The 16,576-nt window shown below is 44.1% G+C and overlaps 1 protein-coding gene across 2 annotated transcripts in view; it reads left to right on the forward strand.

The window, feature by feature from the left end:
- The window catches only part of RBM20 (RNA binding motif protein 20), a 192,846-nt gene that overhangs the window by 135,430 nt on the left and 40,840 nt on the right, over positions 1-16,576 (forward strand). For both annotated transcript variants that reach the window (XM_508032.8, XM_054659887.2), the window contains exons 3-6: positions 1,305-1,366; positions 2,281-2,372; positions 2,732-2,829; positions 15,397-15,537. In XM_508032.8, coding sequence (XP_508032.5) covers positions 1,305-1,366; positions 2,281-2,372; positions 2,732-2,829; positions 15,397-15,537 — 393 coding nt within the window. The remainder of the gene's footprint in view (positions 1-1,304; positions 1,367-2,280; positions 2,373-2,731; positions 2,830-15,396; positions 15,538-16,576) is intronic.

Consider the following 16,576-nt stretch of genomic DNA (forward strand, 5'->3'; position numbering starts at 1 on the left):
GTATCAGGACCAGTCCCTTGCTTGAAGGTGAGTCAGAAATTCTTACACACTTTTTCTAGATGAGAAAGCTGAGGCTGAGTAGGGGAGCAAAGGACCCCACCTGGGTTGCAGAGAAGGGGCTCAGGAGTTTCCTGCCTTCTCGTGGAGGGCTTCTCCCCTGTGGTATGCCTAGAATCTACTGCCCCTTGAGTACCCATATTGTAGTGAGTTAGAAAAGAAAAAAAGCAGAATTTTGGATCAGGGGAAACAGATTAATTCCTCCTTGGAACCTAGACAAATTGTTATAGAGAGCCTCAGCTTCCCCATCAGCAAAATGGAGGTAGAGTCTCATGACACCTTCCCGGTGGTTGGGAAATGCTTTGAGTTGCTGCAAACAGAGGTATATGATAGTATAATTTCCCCCCAAAAAATGTATTGCAGATGCAGTGAAATATTTTGAAGCAATAACAATTATAACAAATACCATATATTAAACCCTTTCTGTGTGCCAGCAGTAACTCTTATGAGGTAGATATTATTATGATTTTCATTTTACAGATGAGAAAACTGAGGCCCAGAGAGATGAGATGACTTTCTCAGCCCCTTCCCCCCGCCACCTCCCCAGCTTGAAAGTGGCAGAGTGGAGATTCAAATGTGGGCCTGACCCTTTCAGGGCCTGCACCATTTAAACACTGGGCTGTCCTGCCTCCCATCTCTCATCCTGTCCAAAAGCATAATAATGTCCTTGCAGAGTGTGAGTCACACTGCAGCATGTCATTCACCTATGTTTGGGTCACAGCATCCAAGTGCATCCCTGTGACCCAGATAGGACATGCCCTCTGACCTCTAGTCTTGGGAGGGGACTAGCTGACATGGGGAGGTGCTCAAGGATTTTGTCTCTCATGAACCTTTTCTAAGGCTTTGTAAGTCACTGTGAGTCTACCTGCCAGATTCTCCCAACTGGATATGAAATAGGTGGGGTCTTCCTGGGGGAAAGGAGAAGGGGTGGGAGGTGGGAGGTAGGTGGTGGGTGCAAGGGTCCATTGAGAGGGGTAGAGGGAATCCAATTTGTGAGTCTGGGCTCCTGTTCAAGATGGGCATGAGATGTATGGATGAGGAGCTGATGGAGCGAAGGCTGGATGGGGAGGCAGGAACAGCGGGAGGAGCCTGGGAGGAAGAGAGGAAGGGTGGAGGGATGTGTCTGCAGGGGTGGTCCAGCCTCTGGGCGCTCTGTGCTCCCTGCCTGACCAGTGTCTCTGTGCTCATCCTTTGCCTTCCCATGGACTCAGTTCTACTTGGGTCACTTTTCTTTCCTTCTGACCTAGGACTGGGAGCTGCATGTGAAAGGGAAGCTGCACGCTCAGAAATGCCTGGTCTTCTCTGAAAAGTAAGTGCTGTTCAGGAGGACAGGCCCATGCATAGGCTCAACACATATTCAGTGAGCATTTACTGTGTATCACACGCTGTTTTGAGTCCTGGGGCAATAGCAGAGACCAGAACAGGCAAAGTTCCTGCCCTCAAGGAGCTTGTGCTTCACAGGGGCCAGAGAGATGATAAACAAAATGAACAAGAAAATTACAGCATCCCTGGTGGTAAATGCTAGGCAGAAAACACCAGGCAGAGGCCAGAAGTGCGTGTGTGCGTGGGCGTGTGCCTCCCTTTTCTGGCTTTCATTTTTTTCATTGTAGTCAAGTTCACATAGGACTTACTATTTAAAATACTTTGAAAATACTTTGAAGTATACAATTCAGTGGCATTTAGCACATTCATGACATTGTGCAAATGTTACCACTCTCTAGTTCCGGAATATTTTCATTACTCCAAAAGGAAACCTCATAGTCATTAAGTAATCACTCCCTATTCCCCCTAAGCCAGCCCCTGGCAACCACCAATCTGCCTTCTGTCTCTATGGATTTGCCTGTTCTGTACATTTCTGTAAAATGGAATCATATGATATGTGGCCTTTGGTGACTGGCTTTTTCTTTTTTACTTAGCATAACATTTTCAAGGTACATCCATCCATGTTGTAATATGTACAATCTTTCTATGACTGAACAATATTCTATTACATGTATATATCACATTCTTGTTTATCCATTCATCTTTTGATGGACATTTGGATTGTTTCCACCTTTTGACTATTGTGAATAGGGCTGCTAGGAACGTTTGGGGACAGTTTTTGTTTGAACACCTGTTTTCAACTATTTGGGGGTCTGCACCTACGAGTGGAATTTCTGGGTCACATGCTAATTCTTTGTTTAGCTTATTAAGGAGCCGGTTTCCCTTTCTCGCCCTCTCCAGTGCTGGCATCCGGTGTATACTTGGTTCAGCAGAGGGAACATTGTGTGCTTCTCCCAACAGCACAGCTGTTTATAACCCTGCTGGGAATGAAGGTGAGCAAGGCCCTACAGGTCAGCAGCTTGAAGCGGACGTGGGCTACCCACAGGCACATTATGTCCTGTCTTTAATAACCAGGACTTCCCTGATGTCCCCTTCTCATGGATGTAGAAAGCAAACAGATCCCAAGACACTAAAATGCATTGGGCCTGCTGTCTGGGCCCATCAGTATTCTCTGAGATACTTGAGACGTAAAGCTTTGCTGATTATCAGCATGTCCAGAGGTACAATCATGCCAATCACTAATAATATGTGAAGGGGAAAGGTTCAGTTTTCTATGCCTGCTTGTGTCCTAATAATGACTTTTGATGTTACATTCTGGGTTTTCACTGACTTTGTGTAATTCATCATTTAGATTATGCCTCAAATCTTGGAACATCATACGTGCCCATTCCAGCAAGGTCATTCGCTCAGTCAAGCCCCACATTTCCTTTGGCTTCTGTGGGGACAACTGTGAGTACGGAAACATTTTCTCCAGAAATTAATGAAAATGATTATTAGTTTATTTATTTGTTTGTTTATTTGAGACAGCCAGGCTGGAATGCAATGGTGCAATCATATCTCACTGCAGCCTTGAACTCCTGGCCCCAAGTGATCTTCCTGCCTCGGTCAACCAAAGTGCTGGAATTACAGGTGGCCAAAGTGCTAGGATTACAGATGTGAGCCACCATGCCCTGCCTCAAATACCTCTCTGTGTGCCAGTCACCCTGAAATGCTTGTTGCTTTCCCCAGCACTGTGTTCTTCATGCTCAGTATGCACCTGACATGCCACAGGCTGGGAGGATGTTAACACTTTTTTTTAGTGGAGAGTTGGCTGGCTTTTGAGGTCTAGACCCATTTATACCTGGTACCCTTCAATTTTCCACTCTGGGAATTACACTTCTCTAGTTTCCAAGATGACATGACCAGAAGTGAGGTGAGCATGTGACTCAGGCAGCCAAGGAGATCATCACACTTTCTGGCCATAGATTGGTTCATGATTGGTGTATGCCTGTAGTCCCAGCTACTTGGGAGGCTGAGGCAAGAGAATCACTTGAACGCGGGAGGCAAAGGTTGCAGTAAGCCGAGATCGCACCACTGCACTCCAGCCCAGGTGACAGAGCGGGACTCCGTCTCAAAACAAACAAACAAAAAAACCATTTTCTCCATTGTCATTGTTGTCGTCAAGCGTTTGTACTATCACCTGCTATGTCTGGGCCTAGAGGTGCTGATCTGGCTTTGTGTCATTCAGAAAAACAACCCCAGACAGAAGTGAAGAGCTGTTTAATCCAGTTCATCTAGTATTGAAACACATGACTTAAGAAGCAGACATAAATCCTTAAAATTCAAGGCATTCCTGGACTTTCTAGCATTCAGTGCTGGCTTAGAAAAAAAAAAGTTTGAGCTTTTTATGTTTTTTTAAGACTATTTAATGTTTTATGGAAGTGGATTATTTCCTATGAGAGGGTAATTTTGAAGCTTGAACCAGAAAGTGTGTGAAAGTAAGGACTATGCACCAGTAGCGTTTGTTGGCCCCTTGAGGAACTGGTTTGTGCTGTATAATGTTTTTGTTTGTTTTTAGTTTTGCTGTCTCTGCAACATACATTTTCGTCCTCCAAAGCTCCTAAGCTTCATCTCTCCTTTTTCACCAACGGTGACAGCTCCTCTTCTCTCTGGGGTTTCAGTTGTTTTGTGCCACCACCCTACACCCCCATCTGACCTCTTCTTCTCCCCTGGGCAGGAGAAAGGGGAGTGGGAGGAAAACTGACTGTAAAACAAATGCATTTGTCTGAACCCTGCTGGAGGGCACCTCTTTGTGTGCCTTAGCCTGTGCCTGTGCTTTTGTGGTGTGAGTTGCTGCAGCCTCTTTCTCTCTTCTCCTGCGAGTGAACACAAGCTCACAAGAGCATGTCTCCACGTGCTGTCCCCTCTACGTGTTGGCATGCAAAGCATCAGGCCAGTAAGCTGTGAAGTGCAGCTCTCAGGCTCTGGGGAGTGAGTAAGCGGAAAAGCGAGGCGGTTCGTGATGAGACGTGAGGCCTGCCTGAGCCCAGGCTTCTGTTTATTTGTGTGTGTTGATCTGTGATGTTGAATAGGAGAAGCGCTTCGAGAGAGCCCCTGTCTGGAAGCCCACATTTTGGTGAAAGAGAATTTTGTGGTTTCCCTCTCTGCACTCTGCTCGCTCAGAGCCATGCCCAGGTCAATGGCAGCTTCGGGTCAGTCCCAGGAGACTGCAATGGCTAGATTCAGTGAGGCCTGTCCTCTGAGGTCAGATTCCTGGTAACATGACCTTGTGTCCTGATGGGGGTGTGGGCCATGGAGGCACCTCTGTGCTCACAACCCTGCCCTGAGACCCCACTCCAGGCACTGAAGGGGAGGGACTGTGACCACGATGGGGGAGGCTGGATTGAGTGTCAGGTGGGCAGGGGCCAGGGCTTGTAAACTGACTCCAACCTGGGGTCTGGGTACGGGGAAGAGATGGCATTAACTGAGCCCCTCCATAAAAGGGGGTGGATGGGGAGAGGAGAGACACAGGCAGGACATTCTGCAGTCTGTCCCAGGCCTCTTCCCCACCCTCCAGTGCTGCCCATTGAGCCAGAGACCCTTTCCTATGGACTTGGCTCTAGGGACCTAAGTTCAAGTCCTACTTTGGGAGCCACTTGCTGTGTGTCTCCAGGCAAGTCACTTTACTTCTCTGAGGCTCTGTTTCCTTAAGTGGGAACAATAATGCCTTTGGAAGATAAAGTAAACAACTGGATTTCCATCCAGCTTGTGTAATTTATTGTTTTGATTATTCCTCAAATCTCAGAACATCCCATGCAGCTCTGCAGCCCAGGCTTCTGGTTCAGTGGCCAGCGCCAGACAGTGGGAGCAAGGCTTAGGATAGATCCAGTATTGTCCTGCCCTTGTGAGGATCAGATGAGATAATATCAGGGACAATGATTTGGGAACCGTCAAGTACATATGAAGTAACCATGGCTGTTCTTGAGTAATGAGCGCTTTTAACCCATTTTGGCTGTGAAGAGTGGGGGGGATACCCATGCTGTCTAAGGCTGGCTCTGTCTGCTGGCCATAGGATTTTGTCCGAGTCTTGGTATCAGTGTTCCCCTTACACAAATCTGTCTAGTAATACCCAGGGTCACACTTGCTCCACCTTAGAGATGTTTTGAGGTTCCCATGGATGTACTTTTAAATTACGTACCAGTGGGCAAGCACAAGCTATCTGATGATTTGTGTGTTGATTCTAATTAATTCCTCGAAGCTCTGAGTGCCACTTCCTCCGAACACCTAGAGATGGGGAGTTTATCTGGCTTGAGCCTGGTGAGAAGCAACACAGGAAACATTTTGCTAGGAGCTAGGAGGGGACAGAGACCTAGGGGACAGCTCTCTGTGAGGAGCTAGGAGGGGACAGAGAGCTAACATTTTGGGAGCTAGGAGGGGACAGAGAGCCCCAGTCATTGTAGGATGATAATAAAAACAACAGCCAACATTTATATAGTACTCAATATGTTCTTAGCATGTTTGTTTTGTATTAGCTCATTTAGTCCTCTAGACAACCCCATGAGGTGGATACTATTATTATCCTTATTGTACAGTTGGGAAACTGAGGCCTAGAGAAGCTTAGTACCTTATATGAGGCCACATAGCTGGTAAATGGAGGTGGTGGGATTTGAACCTAGGCAGCCTGGCTCTGGAAGCCTCATTTGTAACCACTAAGCCCTGCAGCCTCTCTGCGAGGATCCGAGGGGTCTCTTCCTTGCTGTGATCCTTCTCTTTAGTAAGCCCCTCTCACCTCCCCCTCTCCCTACCCCACAAGCCGCTTGGGAGGTTCCGAGGCTGCGTTGCAGGTGACAGGGACTTCTCTGGCCTTGGCCACTCATGGAGCGAGATGAAGAGGCCAGCCACACCTGATATCCACATTCTTCTGCACCCTGACAGCATCTGCCAAGATGAACTCAGATGTTTGGAGGCTTTTTCTACAGACCCAGTGGAAGGGGAGAGTCAGCATTTGTCTGGTTTTATCATTATAACTTCTGTGACATCTTGCTGGTGACATGAGCCTCCCCAAGCCTATCTGAGGGACAAGGACAAAGCCTGCCCCAGCCAACCCCTACATTGTCAGTGGCTTGGTGTTCATTCACATCCTTCTGTCAGACGCTGGTCCCCCGGTTTGCCATTGCCAGCATATGGAATTGAATGCAGGTGTATCTGTCTTGAGGAAAACCTGAAATGCAAGAACACTGACATTTGAAGACAAGCTGAGAAATGGAGAAATGATTAATCCACTCTTGAAAAATACTTTGCAAGTCTCCTTTAAGTAGCAGAAGAGTCCCTCAGAGAAACTATTGATTTTCTTTCTGCCTACAAACACTGACCTCCAAAGATATCACCCCAAAGATAAGGGGTGATTACTCTGTTGCCAAAGGATATTTTTCCAGGTTCCAATGAATGCCCAGTGAGTTGTTTTTGCATATACATTTCTAATGTTTTTCTGCTTACAAAACTTATGCTTATTGTGAAAATGCAAACAGAAAAGAAATACTGAGGGGAATGAAATTCCCTGGTTATCTCCCTTTCAGCCCTCACAGAGATCCCATTTTCCTCCACAAGTGAGGTCTGGTCCCGCGCCAGCACTTTGTATGTCTGATTCCATTTACATGCATCTTTTCAGAAACACTTTTTTTTGAGTAAAACCAGGAACAGCCAGGATCCTGCCACTGTCTGATCATATCACTAATGTCTGTGGAGCGAAGAGCAGTTACTGCCTCTAAAGCTCCCGGTTTTTAAGCAAGAGAAGACCAAAGTGACACGGAGCTCTGGAAATGAGCCTTCAGATTATATCCGAACTGCCACAAAATCTAAAAGGACCGCAAAGACCATCTGCCACTGCCACCAAGCCCTTCTGGGGACAGACTTGGCTGCATTTAAACTTCTCCCACCTGTGTTGGAGTCTGAGTGTTTCGTTACCTTGTTTGTTTATTTATTTTTGTTTAGGTTTTTTTTTCTCATTTTCTTTTCTTTTCCTTTTTATTGTTTATTTATTTATTTATTGAGACAGGGTCTCGCTGTGTCACCCAGGCTGGAGTGCAGTGGCGTGATCATGGCTTACTGTAATCTCCACCTCCTGGGCTCAAGCGATCCTCCTACCTTAGCCTCCAAGTAACTGGGACTACAGGCATGTGCCACCAGACTCAGCTAATTTTTGGAGAGACAGGGTGTCGCCATGTTGCCCAGGCTCGCGTGTTTATATTTGACAGAGACGGGACACTGCACTGACAGTTGTATGCTGTGTTTGCTGTTGGTAGGGTGATTTGTGTCTGTCCTCAGCCCCTCCCATCCCACTCTAGGGTCCCCAGAGATAGGTGTTCACTTTCACTTAAGCTCCTGCCATTTGAGGCCAGGCACTTTCTCCTTGGCTGCCTGAGTCATCATAAACAGAGTAATCAGGTTTCTGGAAGGGGCCTTGGGGCTTTCTCAGCCTGTTAGTAGTTTTCGTGTACCTGCCCGAGGTGCACTTTCTCTGTGTCTGTCCCTGTAAAGCCACCTTGCAGTTTTCACAACCATCTTGGAGTTTATTTAGTGCCAGTGTCACAGATGGGCCACCCTGACCTGGGATGATACACATCGTTTTTATTATTTATTTCTCGCCAAGACCCTGCACATTGGGGAACTTGTATAAATAAGGAAATGGAGGCCCAGGAAAATAGAAATGTCTGTGGAAGGCCAGAGGTATAAGTCACAGGCTGCAACTCTGATTACTGGCTGTTTCTGGAACACCGTCTGTCTGCCCTGGCCCTCTGAATGCATGGCTTAGAGTGCTCTGGTCTCCTGACTTCTTTGAGCATGAGGACTAGTAATTGATGTGGCATATACTACCAGCCGCCTCCCCACCATTCCAGCTCTGTCATTGCTCCTGTCCCTCCAGCAGGGGCCACCTTGTGCTTTTTCAAAGAGAGCAAAGAGGAGGAGACAGGAGACCTGGGTAGGTTTTGTTTTGGAATTTGTTCTTTTTACAAATCCTACTTTTTCTTGTTGGAAAAGCAGTGTGAACATTGTGTAAACAATCTTAGCAGTAACAGAAATATAAAAGAAAAGTCAACTTTGCAGAGAAAACAGAAGTTAAATGCTTTTGTTATAAGTATATATCTCTCTAGCTAGTGTATGTGTACATGTTTCATTAGTAAAAGTAATTTTTTGGGCACAAACCAGATAACGTCATACAATCTGTTACACAATTTGTTTTTTTCACTTAACATAAGCTTTCAATATATATTTAAATCGATTTCTAGACATCTTTCCACATCAGAATGTAAATAGTTCCTATCTTATTTTGTAACTTCATTTTTGTATTTACCTTAATTTATCAAGTCTGCGATTGATAGGTTTTTTTCAGTGACACCTGAGTTTTAATCACAAATCTGCCACTGTTTAATTGGCCACAGATTAAGATCCTTAACTTCTCTGAGGCTTCAGTGTCCTCATATACAGCGTGGACCAGATGACCTCCCAATTTTAACGTTTTGTGACTCTACAGTTTCCAGGGATGTTGAAGCTGCTAAACAGGTGAATCGTCCAAGATCCGTAGGCAATCCTATGGATTTACCAGTAAAAGTAAATTCACTCTGAGTCAGAGCTAATATGCTCTATAAAATATTTGAAAGCATCAATAAAGACAACTGTGTCCACCCTCCAAGTTAAGCCAAGATCCATAGCTACGGAATTTGCAACCATTTGCTATCTGCATGATAGGTTCAAAATCAACATCTTGCTGTCTGCATAACAGGTTATAAATCAACATCATGAGAGATAAATATTTGCCATATCTGCTCTTAGGCATGTTTAGAACAAAACCAGCAGAGGCCCACAGACTCTGTGCCAGATAACATTAGATCACATCTGAGACAGATCAGGCTGGAGCACAGAAATCGTTCACTGAAGATGGAATCTACACTTTGCAGCTCTAGGAGGCAGTTTGAGAGACCTCTCTCACCCTGCAGGCCTGTTGCCCTAAGCCATATTGTTACTGCAACTCTAAGTTATTTGAACTTGGGCCTCTTATTTGAACTCATCTGTGAAGCCTATTTCTACCTGCACCAAGGGGCAATGAAAGGTCTTAGAATCTTCGTATACAAGTCTGTTTGCTTCTTTTGCATTTCTCCCCAGCTACAAAAGAGTTGAGGGTCAGTTGAGAGGTCTGGGACCCAGCCATATGAACAATCAGGGGCACCATCTGGTTTTAAAGGTGCAGCCCCCGCATGTGAAAATGCACAGCCCAGGCCCCTGATCCCATGTGGGGGCACTCAAGGTCAGTGCTGGCTTGCAGGCAGGCTAAAGCCTCCCTGAGGCTGAAAAAGGATGATTGTCCCTTTAGCTTGGTAATTCAGGCTTTAGTCACACCCCTGCAACTTAGCTCTCTTAGAGATGTGACCTCTGCTAGGAAGTTTTCAGTGCACCTGTCTTATGTGTGGCTCCTTGGCACTCAGCAGACAGAGCCCATCAACACCTTGACCTGCCCTTCTCCCCTACAGTATGTCTTTTAAAATTTATTTTTGGTAACTTTTAATATATTTCAGACTTACAGAAAAGTTACCAAAAAGGTATAAGGAACTCCCATATAACTTTTGTCCAGATTAATTTCACTACTCCTTTATATTTTGCCCCATTTGCTTTGTCATTTTCTCTGCATCTTCCTCTATCTGTCCATCCATCTATCTATCCATCTATCTATCTATCTATCCATCATTTGATCAGCTGTGCATTTTCCCCTAAATCATTATTTTTAGAGTAGGTTGGTAACATTGTACCTCTTCACTTCTTTTTCAGCATGAATTTCCTAAGAATACAGACTTTCTCTTACATAATCACAACAATATTTTTTCCCAATGCAGAATCATTGTAACACATCCTTTAACTGTTGGGTGGAGGAAGGAGATAAACATTACTTACAGGAGCCTGCATAATGCCAGGCATTGCACCAAAGCACCGTACATTCATGGTGGCATTTCATCTTCTCAGCAGTCCTGTGGAATCAATTTTTATTACCCCTGTTTTACAGACAAGCCAACTTGGGCTTGGAGAAATTCAGTAACTGGCCCACAGTTAGTCACAGGGGGAGCAGACACAGACTCAGGTCTGTCTGATTCTCCCACTGCCCTGACCCTGGTGCCTGGTGACTATAAAACACACACTTGACATGAGTCTGTTCTCAGAGAGGCCCCAGGCCCAGGTGTCTGTAGTTCATTTGTGTATCCTCTCAACTCTTTCTAGCCACCGTGGCAGCAGAATTATTCATGGAGCTGCAGGATTCATAAACAAGGTGCTCACTGCTTGGAGCTTATCTTTAGTCCTATAAAGATGAGACTACCACCAACACAGACAAACATGTCTGAAAGATGAACATGCTTGGGAATGGATGCATGGTTAAACAGCCAATTACACAGAGAGAGAGGACAAACATTACATTCATTGGAACAGGGAGTGGGAAAGACATGGGTTTCCTGTTTATACTGAGCACAGTTGGAGAAAGCTATCATTATCCTGGTTCTTGGGGTTTAGCTTGTTAAGGCATCTGGGAGGAGTGGAATTTTAGAACTTAGAGCCACATAAGCATATATATTTTTTACATCCGGAAAGGACTTTAGACCTATAGGTCACCTCCCTCGTTCCAGACGTGGGGAAACTAAGGCTCAGAAAAGGAAACTAGTTTGTCTCTGTCATGCACCTAATCAGCGGCTGAGCTGGGGATTGAACCCAGGCCCTCTGTCTTCTAGGAGGATGCTCTTTCCACTGGAAAGTCCCAAGCTTTTTATAGCTCAAGTCCCCTTTCATTATTTACTTCCACCCCAAGCAGCCACTGTCCCGCATTTTCGTATTTGGAAAGATTTTATCTGCCAAAGTACTTGTATTAATGAGTAACTAACTGGTGACCCATTTTTATTAATCAAAGACAGAGACACACCAATTAGACTTTCTGATTAGCCTAAGAGCTAACCAGTGTTAAAAGACAAATTGTAAATGAATTAAATTTAGCAGAGTTTAATTTAATTGGGCAGCCCTCAGAACCGGAAGAGGTTCAGAGAGCTCCGCTGCACCACGTGGGCAGGCAGCATTTATGGGCAGAAAACTGAAGCGAGATACAGAAACAGCTTGATAGGTTACAGCTCCGTATTTGCCTAATTTGAACGTGGTCTGATCGTTGGCTGCCTGTGATTAACTGAAGCTTGGCTGCTGTGATTGGCTGAGACTCAGCTATTTGTTAGAAAAGTACACTACTTCAGGCTTTCACCTAGGTGATGTGCTAAGTTAAAATGCAGTTCCTTACATAAGAACTCAAAGTATGGAGGCATCCTCAGGCCAAATTGAATTTAACACCAGATTACCATATTGATAAAGAAACTCAAAGTACGATCTCAACTCGCATTTTTCAATGTAAAGAATAATGTTTAGCTCCCTGCTTCCTGTAGTATTATTACCTTCGAAGACCTTTAAGGGCTTATAAGAGAGCCCGGGTTGGGGATTACTGCATAGCATGGTGACGCTTGCTCAAGAGCACTCAGGATTGCCAGTGCCCCTGATGTACAAACTGTACTTTTGATGTACCACTCAGGGACCTCACTCCGCCTGTTTCCCTTCTCACTTTCCTCCTTCGCTCCCTCCCTTTTTCCCTCATGATTCAGATCTCCCACAGGGCATAGGGCAAATAATAGCCATATTTATGTAAAGTGTAATGAGAATAGAGTAGAGTGAAAATAGCTACTATTCTACATCTTGTATGAATCATATATGGTTTTGAACCTAAATGGAGTTCAACAACAACCAAAAGATATTTCAGATCAATGGCAGAAAAGAACTTGATGAAATAAAATATTGGCAAAAGAATAGAACACATAAAAATTAATTTATCTTTCTAACTGGATAGGATTTACCACATGCCCTGAAGCCAGACACCACACAAAAGCCAACTATTAACCTAGAGATTCTCAAGATTTTTATTTCATGGCTCACTTAGAAAATAATCTGCTGAAGTAAATGGTTTAACTGAAGAAGCTGCTCATGGTCACTGGAGGAACTTGGCCTTCAGCCTGAGGGATCAATATCTTGGCACTCCTATAACCATTTGCAGTTGATGTAGCTCATAATTGGAAAGCTCCAAATTACTATTATCTGAAAGAATACTAAAAATCTCATTATCTTAATAAATGACAACAAGGGAATTGGTAAAATCCAGCATCTGTTTCTGATTAAAATCTTGTAAGAGAAAGAACTCAGACGATGTCTTTTTAAAATTTGACTGGAAATTTTAATTGAGACCTATTCACTTAGTGCCTTTGGTAACGACATCTTCAGCATGAATGCTTCTCTTCTTTGGTGACTGGCAGCTGCGAGGTTGTTTTTTCTACTACCCAGCAGCAGCAGTTGCTGTGCTATGTTCCAATAAAAGCCTCTTGAGTTGTCCTTTCAGTCTGGAGGAGACAATGAGAGAGGCACTGGCCCTCATGCCTGTTCACTAGGCAACTGGATAGGCCAGGAGCAGGATAGGCCTGGAACTGCCTTGGGTGTCTGCTCCATTGTCCAAGCACACATTAGCAAAGGCCAACCACAGCAAAGTCACATGGGGCAGAAACGTGTCTCGCTAAGAGACCAGGCAGAGCGCCTAGCCTCAGCCGTCCTTGTGATAAGCTCAGAGGACTAGCCACTCTGCCCTGCTTGAAAGCTCAGCTGTGTCTGCATCTTTAAGTGAACACTCACACTAATGGGAGGCAAAGATTCTGCTTCTTAATAGCACTCCTCCTTTCGTTTCTGCAGAAGGGTTCAGTCCTCACTAGCCAGGCTCAGACTCAAAGTCTCCTAGCTGATGGAGAGTCCATTTGCACTTTAGGAAGATGAGGAGCTGCTCTGGATGCTGCCTGAATCCTTGCTCCCCTTTGGGAAAGTGCTTGACCTCTGGACATTGCAGAGTGGGAGGTCGGAAAGAGGCACTTGGGCTTCAACAATTCAGGGCTGAACCATAAAAGGAAATTCTTACTGACTGTAATTGTTTTCAGCTCAAATGAGACAAATGAGGGCTTTTCGTGGTAGAATTACCCAAGTATTAGCCCTTGTTAGGGATGACATCTTAGACTTTCCCCCGGTATTGCCTTAGCAGAGTCGGCCCCACATCAAATGTAATTAGATGTAGAAGTTCAGTTTAACATAGAAAATTGTGATTATGCGAATGGAGACTATGCTATTAGAATGTGTTTCAGGTTCAGAAAATTATATCCTTCTCTTCCACATTGGGTTGGCTTATGGTTACTAATTCTTGACCCTCCCAGAGATTCCAGGCTGATTAAGGTTTGCACAAAACAGACAGACACACTTCCTCCCTCCAGGAGCTTTGATTAGGGCCAAATGTTGGCTTCTAGACTGTGTTCCTTAGAGGTGCCTTTGAGACTGCCAGGTGGGGGTCGTGCCAGGGTGCCGGACCCCAGGGTTTGACCAGAATAGCTCCTCTTTTATTTGTTGAATACATTGGGATAAACCAGTTTTATTTGAAGAAAGGACTCCAAGCTAAAAATATTTTGAAAACCACTGCCCTAAACCACAGGTTTTTGCTGTGAGTATCAATGCTTATGTATTAGATTCCCACAAACTTTCTATGTTCTTTTTTCTTTATTGGAATTGTAAGTCAAACAACATGACGTATATATGAAGAAGGTTCAGCATGTCTCATCTTACTGCCTTCCCATTCTGCTTCTCTGAAGATAACCAACATTGACAGGTTGATATATATGCTGCACACCTTTGTCTGTATGTGCTGATATTCTTTAAGCATTTTTTATTGCAAAAATTTTTAAACCTACTGAACAGTAGAGACCAGTATAATTAATCCTTGTATACCCATCGCCCAATTCCAATAATTATCAAAATTTTACAACACTTGCTTCATCTATCTTTTTTCATATATTTTTGTTTTGTATTCCAAAAATGGCATCATAGTACACATACCACTTGGTAACCTGCTTTTAACTTAACGATCTGTCTTAAAAAGTATTCCGTATCACCAAGGTGAGAGAATCACTTGAGGTCAGGATTTCGAGACTAGCCTGGGCAATACAGCAAGACCCTGTTTATACAAAAAATAAAAATTAAAAAATTAGCTGGGTGTGATGGCTCAAGCCATCAATAGTCCCAGCTATTCGGGAGGCTGAGTCGGGAGGATGACTTGAGCCCAGGAGTTCAAGGCTGCAGTGAGCTACGATTGTGCCACTGCATTCTAGTCTGAGTGATACAGGAAGACTCTGACTTCTTAAAAAAAATTATTCTATATCAGCACATTTACCTCCTTCTTGTCATGGCTATGTAGTTTTCCATTTTATGATTGAGCCATCATTTACTCAAACATTTCCCTATTGTTGGACATTCAGGCTGTTCCGCCAATTTTTTGCCACCTAATAAATTACTGTAATAAATGTTCTTGCGCATGAGCCATCACATATTGGGGTGCTATTATTTCTATAGGATACATTTCTAAGAGTGGAATGGCAGGATCATGGGCTCTGTATACTTTGTTTTATTTAGTATTGCTAAAGTATATTCTCAAAAGTTTATAGATACTCAGCCTCCCACTAGCAACATATGGATATGTGCATTTCCTCATATCCTCCACAGCCCTCGTTGTTACTACTTATAAAAAACATTATTATGACATGGTGGTGCATGCCTGTGGTCCCAGCTACTTGGGAGGCTGAGATGGGAGAATCACTTGAGTCTGGAAGTCAAGGCTACAGTAAGCCGTGTTTGCACCACTGCGCTCTAGCCTGGGTGACGGGAGTGAGACCCGGTCTCAAAAAAATATATATATTATGAATCCTTTTGTAAAGAGATAGAATAAAATTGATATTTTATGTGTATCTGTGAATGGATTTTTTCTGCATTAATTTTGTAAATTATAGTTTTACAATCATTGTTTAGGGGAAAGATAGCCATTAAGAATGTCTGGAAGAGAGGGGAAAAGGGAACCGTCTTCTGAATACCACTAATGATCTTTGTTCCCATTAGTTTGCACAGCGGAAAGGGGCTGGCCGCGTGGTGCACATCTGCAATCTCCCTGAAGGAAGCTGCACTGAGAATGACGTCATTAACCTGGGGCTGCCCTTTGGAAAGGTCACTAATTACATCCTCATGAAGTCGACTAATCAGGTAGGTCTGGGTACTTTCACTCCAGTGTGTATGCCACAGACCACACATTAGTGAAAGGGAACGATATAATTTTTGAAAGAAGCCATTCTTAACATAAAGAGGCGATGCCGTAGCTGGCCTTCTGTTGGCATGGCATAGATGTTTTTGCTGGTGATGTTTTTTTGTTTCCCCTAGTTTCACTCTATCCTTCTAGTGATAGGTACAGGCCTTTGTGAATTGCCTAGAGGTGAGAGGAGATGCTTTGGAATGAGGTGCTCATTCACACAGAAAGGGTAATTGGCACCCAAAATAAAAATCTATGGACTTGAATCTCTCCACTGTGTTGTCAACCCCCTGAGCTAATTATAATCTTATCCTCTAAGCCTATCCTATCTGATGGCCTGGATTTGGAGCCAGCCAAGAACTTGGGACTAGGTATTTTTCCTGGTCCTTGATGTCAGCAGGTGAGGCCCTTTGTCTCACAGCAGGAGAGTAGGAGTGTGAGAATGGATGGATGCTTAGTAAGTCTAAGGAACTAAGAATCCTTAACCTGTAGGAGTTGACTGAGCCCTTTGGGATGGAGTACCTTTGTCTTCATTTCTAAAGTCAGGTGGGGAGTTTATACTCCCAACAGTCAGAAATCAGAATATTTTATCTTTTAATGAATATTTTTACTTTATGAATCGGAGGAACAGGCATAGGAAAAATTCTTTTCTTAAAGAAGGCTGAACTTTGGAGACTCATAGCCACATCAGGTCATTAAGCTATCTCTCTCCATCAACCTGGAGTGAGACTACTCACTTGTCTCTGTTCCTACTTCTCAGAAATTCTATTTTGGATAAATGCACAGAATTCAGCTTGTAACATTGATGTGGTGAGAGTCCCTAGATTAGTATTATTCCCATTTGACAAGTGAGAGCTAGAGGTGCTAAAATGTTTATCAGGAAAAAGGCACTGAGAAATCTGGGTGGCAGAATGTGAAATAAAACCCTAAAGAATCTTGACTTCTTAGTCGCCCACGCTAATGCCATAGACTATGACAGCATGGAGAAAAGCTGTG

Source organism: Pan troglodytes, chromosome 8 (genome assembly GCF_028858775.2).
Source record: "Pan troglodytes isolate AG18354 chromosome 8, NHGRI_mPanTro3-v2.0_pri, whole genome shotgun sequence".
NCBI classification, from domain to species: Eukaryota; Metazoa; Chordata; class Mammalia; order Primates; family Hominidae; genus Pan; species Pan troglodytes.